This window comes from Hypanus sabinus, chromosome 2 (genome assembly GCF_030144855.1).
Source record: "Hypanus sabinus isolate sHypSab1 chromosome 2, sHypSab1.hap1, whole genome shotgun sequence".
Taxonomy (NCBI): domain Eukaryota; kingdom Metazoa; phylum Chordata; class Chondrichthyes; order Myliobatiformes; family Dasyatidae; genus Hypanus; species Hypanus sabinus.
Window position 1 is genome coordinate 22,844,978 of NC_082707.1, and position 21,036 is coordinate 22,866,013.

At 42.7% G+C, this 21,036-nt stretch overlaps 1 protein-coding gene and 1 pseudogene across 1 annotated transcript; one reads left to right on the forward strand and one right to left on the reverse strand.

Moving 5' to 3' along the window:
• Positions 1-1,446: 1,446 nt before the first annotated feature.
• On the reverse strand, positions 1,447-20,603 carry LOC132404436 (transmembrane 4 L6 family member 4-like). The gene is made up of 5 exons (XM_059988568.1): positions 20,228-20,603; positions 18,122-18,211; positions 10,414-10,556; positions 6,893-7,086; positions 1,447-2,381 (listed from the first exon to the last, which is right to left on the reverse strand). Exons 1-5 carry the CDS (start codon positions 20,402-20,404, stop codon positions 2,377-2,379), a joined length of 609 nt encoding a protein of 202 aa, XP_059844551.1. The 5' UTR covers positions 20,405-20,603; the 3' UTR covers positions 1,447-2,376.
• LOC132390664 (U2 spliceosomal RNA) lies at positions 13,027-13,205 on the forward strand (annotated as a pseudogene).
• Positions 20,604-21,036: the final 433 nt, after the last annotated feature.

Consider the following 21,036-nt stretch of genomic DNA (forward strand, 5'->3'; position numbering starts at 1 on the left):
AGGTCCCAATGATCCTGAAATCTGAAACCCTGCCCCCTACACCAGTTCCTCAGCCACATGTTCATCAACCAGACCATCCTATTCTTACCCTCACTGACACGTGGCACAGGTAGCAATCCTGAGATTACCACCCTCGAGGTCCTGCTTTTTAACTTCCTACCAAGCTCTCTATGCTCACTCTTCAGGGCCTCCTCACTCTTTCTTCCTACGTCATTGTTATCGAGGTGTACCATGACATCTGGCTGATCACCCTCCCACTTCACAATGTTGTGCACATTATCAGAGACATCCCTGACCCTGGCACCCGGGAGGTAACAAACCATCCGGGAGTCTCTGTCGTGACCACAAAACCTCCTGTCTGTACCTCTAACTCACAAGTCCCTTATCACTACCGCTCTCCTCTTCTTCCCCCCTCCCTTCTGCACTGCAGAACCAGACTCAGTGCCAGAGATCTGGCTTCCACAGCTTGTTCCAGGTAAGTCATTCCCCCCCCAACAGTATCCAAATCGGTATACTCGTTGTTGAGAGGAATGGCCACAGGGGAGCCCTGCTCTGCCTGCCCTTTCCTTTCCCTCGCCTGATGGTAACCCAATTACCTGTGTGCTGCTCCTTTGGCGTAACTGCCTCCCCGTAGCTACTATCTATAAACTCATTCTCCCGAATGATCTGGAGGTCATCCAGCTCCTGTTCCAGTTCCCTAACGCGGTTTGTTAGGAGCTGCAGCTGGATGCACATCTTGCAGGTGTCATTGTCAGAGACACTGGAGGTCTCCCTGACTTCCACATCCTGCAAGAGGAGCATTCCAACATCCTACCTGGCATATTCTCTACTCTACATACGGGAGTGATGATAAACCTGATTCTGATGTGGGTCTCTATTGTGGACTGAGAGTGGGAAGGGGTAGGGAGAGGAGAATCACGGTTAGGAAAGGGGGAAGGGAGAGGGGACAGAGCAGGATGCACCACAGAGACATTCTGTTATGATCAACAAACCAATTATTTGGAATCAAATGGCCTTGCCTGGCATCTCAGAGCTGGATGCGTCTACTCCCGTGCCACACCCACCCCTGGCACTCCTTCTCTGCCACCTGTCCCACACCCCTCCCATGGCACTTCCTCACCATTCCCAACATCCTTTGTACCCTCCAGGTTTACAAATTCTCCACTCTACTTTGATAAATACAGGACTATGCAAAAGGCTTGGGCACTTTGGCTATATATATGTGCCTAAGACTGTTGCACAGTAGTGTACTTTAACCTTGTATAGACTGGAATTGATTTTTTCTGATATTACTCTTCATGATATGCAGGGAATTTCTTGCATGGCTTGCTCTTAAAGACAAATGTAAAATCCATTTAGCCTGCACTAATGGTCACTGTGAAGATATAGCAGGACTCTAAGTCAAAGGAAGTGAACAATTATGCCAAAGAGAAGCAAAGACTCTGGCATGTGTTTAATAATTCACAGAAAAAGATACAGAACATGATTTGCGCATGTTTGTTTATTACAGCAAGCTCCCATTTTTCATAAGACATAGGTCTTCCAAACAAGAGCCTGGAGAATGGGCCAAAGTCTTGAACCAACTGGATTAAGCACAGCACAGATAAAGGTTCTCTGGAGATTGGTCTTCTCGTGGTTCAGAATGTAAACTGGAGAATTCTTCCCTAAATGAGAAGAAGAATTCAGGTGGGATAAGACTCAGCAGAAGCATTGTAGATGACCGGACATTTCCCCGAATTAAGTATTTTTTCTGTTAGCTTCGATAGGCAGCAGTTCAAGTGGAATGGCAAACTGTGACAGCCGACCACAAATAAATAGATTTATCCCACAGTGGGAATGAACTTTCCCATGGCATTATGGCTGAAGGGGGGGATTTGTAGGTTCATCACGAGTCATAGAAATTGCCTGAGTTTCTGATTTTCTGGAACCAATAGAATTGAAATTCAAGCAATTTCTTCAACATCAGAGCCAATGCAATACCCCAGACCTTCAGCTGAAGAGCTGATTCCAGAGACCTATATTAGCGAGACAACTTGAGTCAGAGAAAAAAAAATTACTCATCTTAAAAAATACATTTTCCTTTTAAAACAGAAGTTTTCTTGAGTGAAACTAGTATCTTCCCTGACCTAGAAATTACTGATTGAAATATTACAGTGATTCTACTGTTTACAGATGTGATTCATACAGGAGCCTCTAGCAGTCTAGTGGTGAGGTTAAAATCACTGCCCTAGGAATGTGACTTTGCTTCAGTGGCTTCTGCCACCTTTTCTCCTGGGAACAAAAGAAAGGGTGCTTTTTTGGAAGTCCATTTGTCAAACTCTGCTTTAGCAACACAAACTTGATTACGGAGCAGTTTGATTCCGTCTGTTTCAGCTTCTAGGCTATAGAGGGAGTGGGAGAGAAACAAAAGGCTTATATTAACTCAAAAATTCAAAGTTCAAGGTAAATTTATTATCAAAGCACATATATGTAATCATATCTACTATCTTGAGACTCATTTTCTTGAAGGTATTTGTGGGGGGGAAAAGAAATAGAATACAATTAATGAAAAAGTACTAAAATATATAAATATACTAAAAAAGTAACAACATACAAACAAAGACCATAAGACTATAAGATATAGGAACAGTTTTAGGCCACTTAGCCATTGAGTTTTCTCTGCCATTCCATCATGGCTGATTTATTATCTTTCTCAATCCCAATCTCCTGATTTCTCTCTATATCCTTTGATGTCCTGACTAATCAAGAAACTATCAACCCCTGTATTAAATACACTCAATGCCTTGGCCTCCACAGCCGCTTGTGGCAATGAATTCCGCACATTCACCAGCCTCTGGCTAAAGAAATTCCTCCTCATCACTGTTCTAAATGGACATCCTGATGCACCATCAATAACTCTCTCTGAGACGTGAAGGCAAGATATCGGTTTTTATTGACAGGAAGAAGGAACAAGCAGTGAGTGACCACCATACTACATCCTGGAGACTGAGGGCCGGCTCAGGCCTCAATCACCTTTATACCGGGGTCTGTGGGAGGAGCCACAGGAGCAGTCAGCAGGGGGCGTGTGCAGACAGGTATATGTAGTTCACCACACATCCCTCTAATCTGAGGCTGTACACTCAGGTCCTAGACTCATTCACTATAGGAAACACACTGTCCACGATCACTCTAGCCAGGCCAATACTCAATACTCAATAAGTTTCATTGAGATCCTCCCACATTCTTCTAAATACCAGCAAGTACAGGTCCATGACCATAAAACATTCCTCACACGTTAACCCTTTTCATTCCCAGAATCATTCTCATGAACCTCCTCTGGATCCTTTCCAACACCCTTCCTCAGATAAGTGTCCCAAAACTGCTCACAATACTGCAAGTGCGGCCTGATCCTTGTCTTATAGCTCCTCAGCATTACATCCTTGCTCTTGTATTCTAGTCCACTCAAAATGAATGCTAACATTGTATTTGCCTTCCTTATCACTGACTCAACCTGCAAGTTAACCCGTAAGAATCCTGCACAAGGACCACCAAGTCCCTTTTGCCCTATCATCAGCTTGTTCTTCTTCACAGTCTCACTATATACACTGCATTTATTTGTATACCAACTGCCCCACATTTAGCCCTGCCAATCTGGTTCCCGGCCTCCTGCAAAATTAGTTTAAACCCTCCCCAGCAGCTCTATCAATTGTGCCCCCAAGAATATTGGTCCCCTGTGGGTCCGGTGTAACCTGTCCTCTTTGTACAGGAATTACTTTCCCTAAAGAGATCCCAGTGATCCAGATATATGAAACCCTGCCCCCCCCCACACCATTTCCTCAGCCACTCATGCATCTGTACTATCATCCTGTTCCTGCCCTGACTAGCATCTGGTACTCTTCAGCCTCGTCCTTAACTGCCTATACTCACTGCACAGGACCCCTTCCCCTTTTCTACCTGTGATTGGTGCCAATTTGCACCACAACCTCCTGTTGCTCACCCTTGAGAGTACTCTGCAGCCACTCTGAGATGCCCTTGACCCTAGCACCTCGGAGTGTTTCTTGCAGCCACAGAATCTCCTGACAATCCCCCTAATTTTCGTGTCTCCTATTGCTATCCCACCACCTGCCTTTACCCTTCCCTACTGAGCCTCAGATTTGACCACAGGGCCGTTGGTTGGCTGATGCTGCTGAGTCCTGATAGGACATCCCCTCACAGCAGTAGCCACCAGTACACATATTGCAGAAGGGAATGGCCACAGAGGAACCCTAGACTTACTGTTCACTCCCCTTACTTCTCCCAATGGTCAACCACCTACTATCTGAAGCCTCCCCTCACAGTGTGACCACCTCAGTAAAGGTCTCATCTATGAGGTTTTCAGCCTCCTGGATGACCTTGAGTCCATCCAGTTCCAGCTCCAGTTCCTTGACCTTAGAATACGTACACAACGCTGCTCTGCAGTTGTATTTTTTGTGCCTTGACCTTGTCAGTCAGGAGCTGAAGTTGGGTGCACTTCTTGCAAATGTAGTCATGATGGAGACTATTAGGTAACCTGCATTTCACTGCCTTAACTCCCTACAGTGCTTATAACTTCGGGTCCAATTTCTCAAGCTCAAGTTCTATAATGAACTGAATGACTCCAAAAGACTCCACCTCTGCCTGTTCTTGCCAAAGCCTGACCACTTAAACACTGAAGAAGACAAACTATGCAATATAAAAATATTGAGAATACTGGTTGTATAAAAAATATAGATTGCTGTTTATAAAATGTGCAGTTACTCTTATTATTTGCATTCTGGATTTTTTAATTGTGAGGTATATTGGGAGAAAGGTGTGTGAGGACAGGGAACTTCTCTGGTAGATCAGAACTCTGAGGCCTTAACATAGATCCTTTCTTATCAAGCGTATGCCTCCTGTATTGAGGTTAAGGCAGAGCTCTAGGAAAGGACATTGCAATGGACATTTGGACAAACCAGGCAGCAGCATTTCAACCATCAATTTCATTCCAGGCTCGACCTTTAGTCACAATGGATTCAATATCAAAGATTATAAGAAGCATAATGGCATTGTAGTATATTATTCTTGTTGAAAATAACAGGCTAAGATGTATTCAATGTTCACTCAAGAGGATCCACTACCATCTTGAGAATTACATTTGTATTCCAGTGCAAACAATGAGCTGATTTGTTTTAAGTATCAGGGTTCATCCACTTGGGGATGCAACTGGGGCAACGAAGAACAAGTTTGCAACTTTCACTCACTTCCAGTGTGCCAGGGAAACCGGCAGGCCTGTCTTTCCCCTTACATTTAGTTTGGGAATTGCAGAAGTTAAACTTGGCCCTATTAAGTTGTTCGCCACCAGTAGCAAACACGATGTGTTTCTTGTTGAGTTCAGCGCTTTGTGAAGAAAAGCAGCACGCATTATTGGTAATGCAACCTGCAAGGTTAATGGAATCACACACCAAACACGAAGACTGTTTGACCAATTGCAGCAATGCTAGTCCTTTGAATGTACTATCCAAATTGGTTGCTCTATTTGTCTGCATTTTCAAAAATTCTTTTCCCATTCTCTTCTGTCATTTTCCATTGAACACACTTCCATCCCCCATTTTAGACAGAACTTCACTCGTGCTTTATCAAAATCATCAGCAACATCAGCATTTATTCTCCAACCGAATCACTTCTGAATTGAAGCCATGGTTGACAGTCAATCACATTAGCAGCTCTGCAAGGTCTTTAGTGAATGAGGTGTGCCTTTATAACAAGTCAGTGGCTTCATTGTTGCTGTATTGTTTATTTTTCCTTCATAAAGACTGCCCAAGTTTTAGATTTTTAAAAATTTAACTGCTTGTAAATTTCAAGTTCATTGTAACTGGCGTGCATACGCTCAGTGACCACCTTGTTAGATACCTCCTGTACCTAATAAAGTGGTCACTGAGTGTATGTTCATGGTTTTCTGCTGCTGTAGCCCATCCAATTCAAGGTTTGTTGTGTTGTGCGCTTGGAGATGCTCTTCTGCACACCACTGTTGTAATGCATAGTTATTTGAATTAATGTTACCTTCCTGTCAGCTTGAACCTTTCTCCACTGACCTTTCTCTTTAACAAGGGATTTTCACACACTCAATTGCCATTGCCTGGGATTTAGTTTTGTTTGTTGCACCATTCTTGTAAACTCTACAGACTGGTGTGCATGAAAATCCTAGGAGATCAGCAGTTTCCAAGATACTGGAACCACCCTGTCTGACACCAGCAATCATTCCACAGACAAAGTCACTGAGATCACATTTCTTCCCCATTCTGAAGTTTGCTGTGAACAACTGAACCTTCTGACCAGGTCTGCACGTGCTCATGCATTGAGTTGCTGCCACGTGATTGGCTGATTAGATATTTACAATAACAGGCAGAGATGCAGGTGTACCTAATAAAGTGGCTATTGAGTGCAAATACTGTGCAAATCAGCTTTTGCTCAGCTTCAGAAGTGGGATTTGAACTCAATATTTACTCTGAATGAGCATAGCAACCATTATATCCATGGTATAAGGGGGAAAAAAACAAAGCACCTATCAACAGTATGCGAGTTGTCATCAAAGCCTTATGGTTCACCGTCAATGGCTTGAACTCAGTGTTGTTTCCAATCACTTCAGGATGATAGTCAATATTTCATTGAAGGTCTCAACTGTTTGCCTTTAATCCTATAAAGATAATGTACTGCAGATAATGGAAATCAGGAATAAAAGCTAATAAATAATGCTGGAAATCTTGAGCAACACAGATAAAATGCTGGAGCAACTCAACCAGTTAGGATGAGATGCTGAGTTCCTCCAGCATTTTGTGTGTGTGTTGCTCAAGGTTTCCAGCATCTGTTGAGTTTATGAACAGTTGCCATCATCTTTAAGAGTAATAAAGTGGATCACCTGAATTGCAGCAGGAACAACAGCTGCACTCGCCACAGATAAAACCAATCAGCCCGTTGATCACTTGAATGGCACAGAGGGCGAGCTGGACTCCACTCATTACCAGCAGGAGAGCGAACAACGTTACGTGCCAGGGGACAATACTGGGAGGCTCTATGCATTCATCCCACATCGTGTGATTCTGCAGGTAATCACTGGTAAGACAAGCAGACAAAACATAAACCCATGAAACTATTGGCGGACATTTCACAGTAGGAATGGAGGCCATTTGGTCCATCAAATCATCCTGTCCCATTAGTCCAGCATTTCTTCACTTTTCCAACAGTTCTGGAACATCTTCCATACCAACACATCCAGCTGACTCTTTTCATTTCTGCTTTTTGTGTTATGGAAATGAGCCCTTACAGAATTCATAAGTTACTACCTAGAAGAATTGAGGAATGGAGTAAAATTCATTCTCATGGAACTAATGTGAAAATAAAGTAAATTAATAAATGCAGTATTAATTTTCTTTCAAGTTTGTTTTTTTTTACCCTTACACAGATGATGGGCTTCACATTACAGACAACTGTGGTACAGACTGACTTCCTTCACTGTGATTCTGAGGTTGCCTGAATAATAAAAATTACACCCGAATCTTTTCTCATTGCTCATTCAAGCTCTGTATTTCAGATAAGGACAACTCTCAATTTATTAGACTCAGATTGGAAGCCATTTGGCCTATCGTGCCCATGGCAACTCTCTGTCCCGGCCATTCAAAATGGTCATGGCTATTCTGCCAGAGGCCTCAATTCTTCTTCTTTGCTAGTTGCCCTCAGCCTCAACTCCCCAGAACTAGGTCTATTTCTAGGACCTCACCTTCACAATGCTCTATCGGGAGACAAAACCCAAAGATTCACCATCTTTCGTGAGAGTGCTTTACAGAGCTAAGTGTAATATGAGAGGCAGATTTAACTGATCCATGAGAGAGGACTTAAGCTGGTGGAAACAAAATTCTGGTCAGTGTAAAATGGCTCAGTGTCAAAATGGCTGAATGAAAACATTAATTCTGTAGTAAAGGTTGACTAGGAGTTGAGAGCAGGGAGGTTGTCATGGTTTATGATAATGTTGGCTATCTCTTTGTAGATTATACTTGAGTGATTAGTCTCAGCTGCCATGTCCAATTGTTTGGAGCAGACGGGAAGTAGTCAGTTATCTTTACTTCAGGGCTTATCAGACCTAACTAAAGAGACAACACTAATGTTTATTTTGTTTTATTGTTTCTCCTTAATTGTACCTGGACTTGAGTGCAGCTGGTATGTTTGGGTTTATATGGCTAGGTGTATAGTGAGTTTAATTCAACCATACATGAATATAGTCAAACAGAACAGTGTTCTTCTGGCATCAAGGTGCAAAGCATATCACCAACAGCACACTGCACATTGCATGTAGCACAAATAGCATATATGGTTACTATCTCAGAGGAATATACAGTCACAAAGAGACAAAAAAATTTATATAGACCAAGTCTCTGTGTTTTCCTGGTGCAGCTTCCACCAGGTGAGCACCAGAGGGCAGCACCAAGCAAAGAGATGTATACGGACAGATATGGAAAAGTTCTGCTGTTTTGTCAGTGTTGTATCCAAATCCAGTAAGAAATCCTCCCCTTTGTTGGAATGGCACACTGCAGACAAAGGGGAATTTTTAACCAAATTAGGGACCATTTCTGTATGGGATTGGCAGGGGAGGTTTGCTGCATTGTTGTACTAGGCTGGGATGTCTACCCTTAAGTTGCTGATCTATAGACAGAGGCCTGGACAATGGGTCCAGGAATATGATTAGAAATCCTACCACAGTAATGCTGGATTCCATAACACACGGGCAGATTTAGGCCATTTGGCCCATTTATAGGGTGGCATGGTAGCATCGGGGTTAACACAACGCTATTACAGCTTTGGACATCGGAGTTCGGAGTTCAGTCCTTGCATCCTCCGTAAGAAGATTGTACATTCTTCCTCACACAGGAAGAGTCTGTGTGGGTTTACTCTAGTCTTCTGCCACAGTCCAAAGACCGATCGGTTAGTAGGTTAAATGGTCATTGTAAAGTGTCCTTTAACTAGGCTAGGGTTAAATAGATGGGTTGTCTGGGTGACATGGCTCATTAAGACGAAAGGATCAGTTAAGCGCTGCATCTCTAAATAAATGAAAAATTAAATAAAAGATTCTGTTCCACGATGGCTGATTTATTTTCCTTATCAATACCATTCTCCTGCCTTCTCGCCCTTACTAATTAAGTAGAATTTGTGGAAGTGGGTGGTTGATGGTCAGCATCGACTCAATGGGCCAAAGGACCTTTTTCTGTGCTCTATCTACTCTTTGATGCAATGAACCTTTGAGAACTATTCCAACACCAAAGGTGGTGATTTGGCCCTTCGATAATACGAGGGCCCCTAGAAGGTGGTCTCATTGGTTGCCTTCCGCCATATTTTCCTCGTGGCCCTGTAAATTATTTTAGTGAGTACTTGGTCCATAATGACAGATGAGGAAGCTTGTTAACTCAACAACCATTTTACTGTGATAAATACAAAACAGACCAGGCACCATGACCCAGAGAGTGAACCCTACCAGACCCATACAGACAGGGGAGGTGACCATCACACAACCCGGTTACAGTTAGGGTGACCCACAAATACACAAGCAAATAACTGCATAAACCAAGCTAAATTGTAACAATAAATGAACTGGAACTTGCCACCGTAATCCCACAAAAGCATTTTAACACAAGGACAATAAGTGGTGCTGGTCACTAGACATGCAAGGACAGGCTGTCGATACACCCCCTGGAGCGTCACATTATATTCCCATAAATGGCTAACCAGTTGCATTTTGAAAAGGCCAATTGAAACTGCTTCACCATCCTAACAGACAGTTAACCCCAGATCATCTCAATAAAGCAAGGGGAAAGTACATTGAAGCATGCTAAATTTCATAAAGTTGGAACACAGAACATTACAGCGCAGAATGTTTGTGTCAATGACTCTCAATGTGTATAAAGTGATATTAAGGTCACCACTTTAAAATAGTCACATTCACTTAATCCCAGAGTAGCTGCAATAAAGGATGCCAGCTCACATGAGTAACAGTTGTTAATTCCCCTTGGCTGAATTTATGTCGCTAAGATTCACATTATGTTTTGAATCTCACAAGGATATACCTTCAGTCAGTTCTGTATGACACTACACCATCATTGCCATGGATGGCTGTGGAGGCCAAGTCATTGGGTATATTTAAAGCGGAGGTTAATAGGTTCTTGATTAGTAAGGATGTCAAAGGTTACAGGGAGAAGGCAGGAGAATGGGGTTAAGAGGGATAACAAATCAGCCTTGATGGAATGGAAGAACAGACTTGACAGGCCGAATGGCCTTATTCCGCTCCTATGTCTTATAGTCTCATGCTCTTATGAACTAAAAGAATATCCTTGGGTGAAGCTCCTATTTCTCCAGACTGGTATAATGAGGTCATCAAACAGTGAGGTCTCTTACCCGTTAATGAAGGGGTAGATATAGCTACTGTTGCTCTCTGTGGTGGTACATTTTGGTCCAGTGTTGAGACCCACCGCGGAAACAATGAAGCAATAAGCAGCTCCTGCCACTCCGATCCCGGCAAAGATCACAGAAGAAAAATTCTAGATGAAGACAGGAAGTTGATTAAAAGATGATGTTAGTAAATGGAACGGTTCAAGGAGTTTCTTAACTTTTGGCATTCAAAATTTATCACTGTCTCATAAGCAGTTGACATAATCAACGACCCCACTCACCCAGGACTTCCTCCCTTCTCCCCCCCCCCCACTCATTGGGAACTTTCTCTGTTACTGCAACAGTTAATTCTGCATTGTGTTATTGTCTTCACTTGTCCTACTTCAATGCAGAGATGTAGTTAAATGAACTGTATACAGTAGGCTGACATGCAAAACGAAGATTTTCAACTGTACCTTGGTATACGTGACAACAAAAAAAAAATTAATCATTTACCAAATGATCTTTCCTGTTAGAACAAGTCTTTTTAAACTGTTTTGTTAAAAATGCCTGCTAATGTGACCTTGTTGTGGTGGAGCAGCTTGCGAATTCCTGAGAGCTGAAGATTCGAAGATTCCAAGCACGTTTGTTATCAAAGAATGTATGAATTATACACCTTGAGATTTGTCTGCTTACAGGCAGCCACAAGGCAAGAAACCTGAACCCAATTCAAAAAAAGAGACCAGAAACCCCTGCGCAGAGAAAGGGAGAATAAAAAACGCAAATCATACAAGCAATAGAAGCGAGCCAACAGCATTCCAAACCAGATTGAGTCCTGGACTCACTCCTGGAATACCCAGAGTAGACCGGTCCCAGTTCATCATACAGTGGGGCAAACGCAGAACAGCCAGATCAGTTCACAGCTTCAGCGCTGCAGAGAAAGGAATGAACGTTCGCGGGAGAGTGAGCGAAATCATCCCAACCTTCCCCCCCAGTCCCGACACTTGGGCTTCCAGTCTATTTGGGCTGGTGCTCAAATTGTCCAAGCACCGGGTAGTGCCTCATCCTAGGGCCCGGATCCTGGCGCCACGTTTCGCTTGGGTCACCCAGCCCAAAGCCATTCTTGATCTCACCAAATAAGCTTAGCGCTTGGTGCAATCCAACCTTGCAGCTGGGTTAGGTGGACAGGCGTCGAAACTCCTTTGCATTGACTCTTCTCCAAATTGCTCACATCATCTCCGGCAGTGATGCCAACACCGACTGGCGACCTCGACGCGAACACATTGAGCCTCACAGTACCCCAGCATGGCTCATCCCCCGATGGAGCCTCGTCTCGCTCTCTGCGGCCATAGTTCAGCACAATTTACTTCAGTGAAGATGTTTTTGGTCAAATCTCTTGGCTTTCAATCTGTCGGTAAGCTGTTGCGTGCCTTTGGTAGCGCCATCTTAAACCGGAAAGTCGACGGCATCTGGGGTTTAGCCTATTGGTAAGGCCAAGATGGAGATTCCAGACAAAGAACAATCCAACCAAGACTTCAGCAGTGGCAGTGGCTCATCACAATGGCAGTGGAGGTGGAGGAAGGCAGCAGTAGTGAAGGGTCCTCAGTTGTCTTACATTCCATGCCGCTGGGCTCTGAACCCGACTTGTCAAGGACTGTGTGATGGCCATTGCATATCACGTTAAACAATGTCACGCACTGACATTCTTCATTGAGGGAATCCATTCTAACATCTTAGATTATGTCCCATGGTAAACAGCAAGTGGCGAAGAGGACAGGATTGTGAGGTTCAGAAGCCCCTCATCAGAATACGTGGATTTTGGTTTGGTCTCTACAGCCACCCGAAGACCCACCAATAGACAACCCTTAAGGAGAACATCATACTTGACTTGAGTGATCGCCTTACTATTACTTACACATAAATTTGGTTTCTTCAGAAGTTCACTGGGGAGAGCCACATTCCTGAATTTCTGCAATGCACCTTGTGCAAAAATAATTGAACCTATGCTTCAAATGTTTAAGTGAAATTAGTTCAACCTGATTACATTATATCTGATGACATCCAGCTTGCCTTGAGAAAAATTATTTGTTTCCAAACCTCAGTCACATCCTCTTCCATAATCCCACAAACTATTCTCCTCATTTGTATCAAAGTGCCTTTGAGTTCATATGAGATGTCTTTGATATGACTCTGTTTCTCTGTTCATAGATCAGGGGTTCCCAGTCTGAGTTCCACAGACTCCATGGTTAATGGTAGTGGCATAAAAAAAGGTTGGGAACCCCTACTGTAGAAGCTGCCTGACCCACCAGGTGTTCCCAGCATCTTCTGTTCTTCTTTATATATCAGAAACCACATGACCAAAATTTTGATGGAATGCAGCAGGAACTCAGAAGGTCAGGCAGCAGCTATGGAAAAGAATGAAGAGTCAATGTTTCTGGCCAAGATCTTTCATCAGGACTGGAATGAAAGGGGAAAAAGTGAAAATAAGAAGGTGGGAGGTGTAGAGTTTCCAACTGAAATGTTAACTTTATCTTTCCTCTTTTAGATGTTCCTTGACCCACTGACTTCCTCCAGCAGATTGTTTGCTATTCTTCAAATCTTTGATCTTTATTGGCCTTTTGAATGTTTCCTTAGCAGTTGATTCCTTCTGGGTCTTATGGCTCAGTGTAGTTTCTATCCTTACTGGTTTAATACTGGGTATGTCCCTTCTTTAGGGACCATACAGTATATTAAACTGATTTTTGGAATAGAGAGTTGGGATAGGAATTTCTAGAGTCACTCTCAAGGACTCTACAACTCATGTTCTCAGTTTACTTATTTACTTTTTAATTATTTGCACAAATTGTCTTTTATGTACACTGATAATAAATTTACTTTGAACTTTGAACCTTGATTCCCTTGCACTACCAGGCACTCTCCTAATCATAAACAGAACTTCTATTGTTCTGTGTAATAAATTCTGAGAAACTTCCAAAAGTTTTTTTACTGAAAACAAAGTAATAAAAGCACCATTAGCTCAAGGATATATCTTGAATTTATCAAATTCTGGATACTACATATTAATTCATAAATTAATTGAAGATTTTATGCTTTCTAATTGGGCGTGCACCTCCTGGTGAGATACAGAGTGATCTGAACAAGAGAGGCCAGGATTTAATCAATTTGTGCATTGTGCAGTTGTTGATCATCCCCACACCAGCAGTTGGGGAACAAGAATGGTGGTCTCAAAACCAAAATAAATTTATTACCAAAGACACAACATATCACCACATACTACACTGAGATTTATTTTCTTGCTGGCCTCCTATCCACGCACCTGCCCAACTGTAACTCTGTTTAAATGTTGCTTATCTTCTGCCTCCCCTGAGTGTGTTTCATGTACATATCACCCTTGATTTAAAGAAACTTGCTTCATAAATCCCCTTTAAACTTTAAAGCCTAGTCGTGTAATAGTTGACGTTTGCAACCAGGGAGAAAGACTTTACCCTATATGCCTCTCACAATCTTATATACTTCTATCAGGTTGCCCCTCAGTCTCTGACACTGAGGCAAGTCTGATGTGTTATGCAAATATGCCAGACATATTTCTATCAGAAATTTGCATGGGGTACAGGTCCTAAGTATCAGGAGCTGTGATAACAACTTTTTCAACTGGTACAAGGATAACAAAGATTTAGAAGGTTGTGGCCAAATGCTGGCACATGGAACTAGCTTGGATGGGCACTGTGGATGTCAAGTACCAGTTGGGCTGAAGTGCCTGTGTCTGTCCTGTGTGGCACTATGGTTGGGATTAACAGTTGGTGAAGCTCTCCACCAGTTGGGAAATGTTTGCGGATTAATTGATGGAGACGGGTTGCTAGAGTTAGCTATTAAGTTGTATTCTGTAACTGCATGCAAATCAGCTGATCGTCATCTGTCAATGTTAGCAACAAAAAGAAACAGAGAAAATCTTCCCCCCCCCCCAGAATGAATTGGCCTCCTTGACAAGAGCCCGTGCCAGTAATATGGATCCCAGTGCACTGTAGTTGGTTTAGAATCATAGAAGCCCAGCAGCACAAAGAAGACCATTCAGCCCTTTGAGACTCTGCCAGCAGTCTGGTCAATCTTGTTCTTCTTCTCTTTCCCCTATACCCACAAGAAAAGGGAAAAGAGGAGGCAACCACCTAACCGCTCAAGCCTGTCCCACCACCCAATGTGATTGTGGCTAATCAACCTCAAGCCTTAAATCTCCCTCATTGTCAGATCTTCAAAGCCTTCAATCTCTGATCTTACAAAAATTTGTCTACTTCCACAATTTGGGGGAATTCCATCTGCAAGAAAGAAAATGCCTACCTTTACTTTAAATGACTGGCTCTTCATCTGGCCCTTCATTCTAAACTCTCCCCTTAGTGAAAATATCTCAATAACTACCCTATAATCCCCCCTTATGTGTCACATGTTTCAAAAAGAGAACATTTTATGAACAGCTTTTTCCCTTCTACCATCAGATTTCTGAATGATCCACGTGCCACAATGTGCACTGGCAATATCGGAACCCAAGAGCAGAAGAAAGACACTCCAACATAGAGAACCGTCAGAGTTTATTCATAAGAATTCCAACAGAACATCAATGGCTCGGCTGAGCGACACCATGAGATGCAACATTCTCAAAACCAGGTTCCCACAACTAGTGCCAATCAGACATCCGCTTAAATAATATAAGTACCACAGAATTCCTGAGCCTGTCAAAATAACCTTAACAAGCTGAAACAGAAAACACCAGGAGACCGCGTTACTAAGAGCAAGTCGCTCAAGAAAAACACAAGGAAATCTAAATGAATAACGACTCTTGTTAAAGAACAATTATCAATTTCAGGTGCTCTAAAAGCATTGGAACCCAACATTCTCTGAAACTCCGTACGGCTCCTTATACCATGAATTCATGAACACTTCCTCATTATTTTGCTCTCTTTTTTACACTATTTATTTTTCTGCTTTTTTATTTTTAATGTATTTCTTATTGTGACATACAGTTTTTTTTATGTCTTGCACTGAACTGCTGCCACAAAACAACAAATGTCACAACTTATGTCAGTGATGATAAATCTCATTCTGTTTCCTTCTTCTGGCCTCTATTCTTGGACAGGCTCCTCTTGATGTTTTTCACATATTGAACTGATTTCCTTTTGAAATCCACAACTGAATCTGGATCCACCATCCTTCCATTCCTTGAAGGGCAAGGTTGTTTTCACTCATCTGTAGTCTTGGTCATCAGCTCACACAAGAACAGTTTCTCTGCACTTGCCCGCTCAAAATTCATTAAAACTTGGCACGCCATGACTAAATCTCACTTCAGTCATCCCTGGCTGAACCTAAGATCCCTCAACCCTGAAACACTTCTAATCTTAAGCAACTCACACAAAATACTGGAGGAACTCGGCAGGTCAGGCAGCATGTACGGGAATGAATAAACAGTCGACTTTTCGTGCCGAGACCCTTCTTTGGGACTGAGAAGACGTTCAAATGAAAAGGTGGGGAGGAAGGGAAGGAGGCTAGCTGGAAGGAACAATTCTGCTGCTAACGCTTCCAGAAACCCAGCTTTGATTCTTTCCTCAGGGTGATTCGTGTGGAGTTTCTACATCCTCCCTGTGACTGTGTGAATTTTCTCCAGGTGCTCCAGTTTCACCCCACATCCCCAAAACAAGTAAATTGGTTCATTATTGTGACATCTACCAAAGTTCAATGAAAAGCTTTGTTTTGCCTGCCATTCAGGCAGATCCATAGAACCATAGAACACTACAGCACAGTACAGGCCCTTCAGCCCTCCATGTTGTGCTGACCCATATAATCCTTTAAAAAACTATTAAACCCACACTACTCGATAACCTTCCATTTTTCTTTCATCCATGTGCCTGTCCAAGAGGCTCTTAAATACCCTTAATGTTTTAGCCTCCACCACCATCGCTGGCAAGTCATTCCAGGCACTCACAACCCTCTGTGTAAAAAAACTTACCCCTGATGTCTCCCCTAAACTTCCCTCCCTTAATTTTGTACATATGCCCTCTGGTGTTTGCTATTGGCGCCCTGGGAAACAGGTACTGACTATCCACCCTATCTATGCCTCTCATAATCTTGTAGACCTCTATCAAGTCCCCTCTTGTTCTTCTACGCTCCAAAGAGAAAAGCCCCAGCTCTGCTAACCTTGCTTCAAATGACTTGTTCTCCAAACCAGGAAACATCCTGGTAAATCTCCTCTGCACCCTCTCCATAGCTTCCACATCCTTCCTATAATGAGGTGATCAGAACTGAACACAATACTCTAAGTGCGGTCTCACCAGAGATTTGTAGAGTTGCAACATGACCTCTCTACTCTTGAACTCGATCCCCCTGTTAATGAAGTCTAGCATCCCATAGGCCTTCTTAACTACCCTATCAACTTGCACAGCAACCTTGAGGGATGTATAAATTTGAACCCCAAGGTCCCTTTGTTCATCCACACCCTTAAGTAACTGACCATTAATCCTGTACTCAGTCTTCTGGTTTGTCCTTCCAAAATGCATCACCTCACACTTCTCCGGATTGAACTCCATCTGTCATTTTTCTGCCCAACTCTGTCTATATCCTCTTGCAACATTCGACCACCTACAGCTCCATCCACAACTCCTCCAATCTTCATGCCATCTGCAAACTTACTCACCCATCCTTCCGCCTCTACATCCAGGTCATTTATAAAAATCACAAATAGCAGGGGTCCCAGGACAGATCCCTGCAGCACTCCACTAGTCACCGACTTCCAGGCAGAATACTTTCCTTCCACAACTACCCTCTGCTTTCTTTCTTTAAGCCAATTTTTTATCCAAACAGCCAAGGTTCCACTTATCCCATGCCTCATGACTTTCCGGATGAGTCTCTAATGAGGGACCTTGTCAAATGCTTTGCTAAAGTCCATGTAGACCACATTCACTGCCCTACCCTCAACAATTTCTTTTGTTACCTCTTCAAAAAACTCAATCAGGCTTGTGAGGCACGATCTTCCCTTCACAAAGCCATGTTGACTATCCGTGAGTAGACTGTACTTCTCCAAATGCTTGTAAATACTATCCTTAAGAATCCTTTCCAGTAGTTTGTAGACCATCGATGTATGACTCACCGGTCTATAGTTCCCAGGTTTCTCCCTATTACCTTTTTTAAACAAGGGAACTACATTTGCCATTTCATTACAACTGTGTTTTGAGGCAGTACAAAGGGAAACAGTAACAGAATGCAGAAAAGAGTGTTACAGTACAGAGATTGTGCAGTGCAGCCAGACAACAGGGTGCAGGATGATAGTGAGGTCTTACCGTACTAGTCTTATAAAATGTAGATTGTTGATTTAATGTTCATTGTAAATTGCCCCTAGTGTAGGTCTGTTGTTGGATAATTAGACTGGAACTGAAGTGAGAGAGAATAGGTACGGGATATTAAAGGGGTCAATGGGAATCTAAGGAAGGCTAGTATAGACTTGAAGGGCTGAATTGCCATTTTGTATATCTTACAATACTTAAATATAACAATAAACTTCCTCTATACCCTCATTTTCAATTTTGTATTTTGTACCCTTCATTGTCCATGTATTAACAGCATGAAATATTCACACAATTTGATAGTAAGTCAAACAGTAATCAGGCAGGGAGGGAAGAAGTTTGGGGGGTGGGGAGGGAGGTGATAAAGGAGGTTTTTTTGTCCTGAAAATGCCAGTGTTCCCTGCAATTCTCACCGCAAATCTTTTACCGCAGTCTTCATTTCCACAACACCCACAGCAGTCGTTGTTTTCCATTCCCATGAACACCAGGATTGGGAACACCATCTGTGAAAAGTTTCCAAAGGCAACATTAGACAGGCCAACAAAAGGTCTCAATAAAAGCTGAAGTCGACATTGAGAGAGTGCTATCAGAAATGTTCTGCGTGATCAAATAATTTAATTGCACTGACATTATCTCAATATATTTCCCTTAAAACTAAATGCTAATCTGAGTTATAGCATCTGTTAAAACAATACGTAGAAAAATGTGTGATGTAGAAAACGTTGACAGGTTTCCTCTGAAAGTATTGAGACCACATTCTATGGAATTCCATTTAAAAATATATATATATATTTATTCACAGAATGTAGATGAAACTGGCAATGCTACTCTTATGGTCTATCTCTGGACTGGATAGTGAAGAAGCTATTTGGCATTCTTGCCTTCATTGGTCAGGACATTAAGTACAGAAATTGGGATGCCATATTTCAGCTGTACTAGTGGTTGGTCCAATTCATCATAGGTAAAATCCTTCTCACCATTAGAGCATGTCTACACGAAGCGTTGTTGCAGGAAAACGGAATCCATCATCAGGGACCCCCACCATCCAGGTCATGCTCTCTTCTCACTGCTGCCATCAGCAAGAAGGTACAGGAGCCTCAGGACCCGCATCACCAGACTCAGGAACAATTATTACCCCTCAGCCAGCAGACTTTTAAACCAAAGGGAATAACTTCATTCAGTTTCACTTGCCCCATAACTGAACTGTTCCCACAATGTATGGACACATTTTCAAGGACGCTTCATTTCATTTCTCTATAGTTATTGCTTATTATTTGTTTATTTTAGTATTTGCACAGCTTTTTTAACTTTTGCACACAGGCTGGTGCAGTCTTTTGTTGAATCTATTATGGTAATTATTCTAAAATGGATTTATTGTGAATGTCTGCAAGAAAATGAATCTTAGGGTTGTATATGGTCACATATGTGTACTTTGATAATAAATTTACTTTGAACTTTGGTGAGACCCACTTGGAGTATTGTGCGTGGTTCTCATTGCCCAGCCATAGGAACGATGTCATTAAACTGGGAAAAGGGCAGAAAAGATACCAGGACTGGACAGTTTAAGTTTTAGGGAGAGGCCAAATAGGCTGAGGGTCTTTACCCTAGAGTGTAGAGGCTGAGGAATAATCTTATCGAGTTGTAAGAAGGGCAGAGATAAGGGGAATGATCGGAAACGTTTTCCCAGGTGCGGATGGACACAGATTAAGGGTGAGATGGGAAAGATTTTACAGGGATTTAAGGGTATATTTATTACACAGAGGGCAGTGAATGTATGGAATGAGCTGCCAGAGGCGGAGATACTTAATACATTGAAAGACTAGACAAGTACATCGATAGAAAAGATTCAGAAAGATATGAGACAAGCTCAGATAAATGTTTTGGTCAGCATAAGAGGAGATGGACTGAAGAATTTGCTTCCATGTTGTATTACTCCATGACATCATTGTGACCATACTGAGGAGGTGGTTAAGACGTTGGTGGGTTTGGAATTACATATGGACCAACCTAGGTAAGGATGATAGGCCACCCACACAAACTGCTGGAGGAACTCAGCAGGCCAGGCAGCATCTGCGGAAAAGTGTACAGTCGATGTTTCAGGTTGAGACCCTTCAGCAAGACAACAGGCTTTCCTCTCTAAAGAATATTAATGGGACCAGATGTCTTTATTTTGAGCATTAGCCTTTTGCCTTCTTTTAAAGAAAAGGTTTGCTTAGTTACTTTAAGCTGCCAGCTACCACAATAGGGTTCAAACTCAAACAGGTTGAGAACTGTGACTCTATTTAGCCAATAACTTACTGCGACCCCTGCTAACATTGAATAAATCCAATCCATTATTAGTGATTTGCACGTATTATCACTGGGATTAGTTTCATAGCAAATTATTTGTTTCAATTTTAAATAATTAATTATTGGACATAGTTAATTCGAATATTGTTCAATACTTACGTCTAATCTTTAAAATAGCCAGCCCTGCACCTGCTCTACAAACTTTAAAAGATTTCCAAAAAGTGGCTTACCAACAATCCCGAGCCCAAAATCCCACTGAAGCACCAGACACTGTCCGCCAGTTTCTCCGGGGTGTTATACCCCGTTTCTCCATTCGGGAAGAAAAGCAAGGTGTTTGCAATAATGCACAGAAGAGACAGAGGGACCAGGGTGATGCCAAGGCATCGTGCACACTTATTGTAACACATGCTGCCTGCTGCAGAGTCTGGTTTCCCCCACTGGCGTCAGTTCTGTCCTCGCTCGCGCTCCGACCAGGACACGGGCAAAGCTGCGGAAGGGTGTGTTTCGTCCCGCTTGGGCTGAGCCTGGATAAAAATGAGGCAGTCGCTTTTGCTTGGTGGTCCTTTTATAGGGCAGTTGCAGATAAGATATTGATGGCATTACGTTAGGCCAGACATTGCCCTGGTTACGTGGGGAGGAGGGCACGGTGCTGGAGAGGAGGTTGGCGGGGGAACCAAAAGGTCCTCATTTGCCATGGTAACTATCTGTTATAGTTAATAATTCACTGGTGACCACTGGTACATTCAGAGTTCATATGGCCATCTGTGTAAGATTTATTAACTAACCCGCAAAACTGAACTACTAGGGGCTCAGTTCATAGCTCCACCCAGGGCAGTCATTTTAAGGAATTAGTCATTTTCTGAAAACAATATCATTATTTACTCTTTCAGTGTCATCTTCTTCCCCGCCCGATCTTGGCGCCCAGTCTTTTCAAAGGTTGCCCATATACTGCGGGGGTTGATGGAGGGACTGAGATCGAAACGGTAGGATTGCGCCTTCAGAGTGACGAATCGATACTGTGTTAACACTGCAGGGGTAA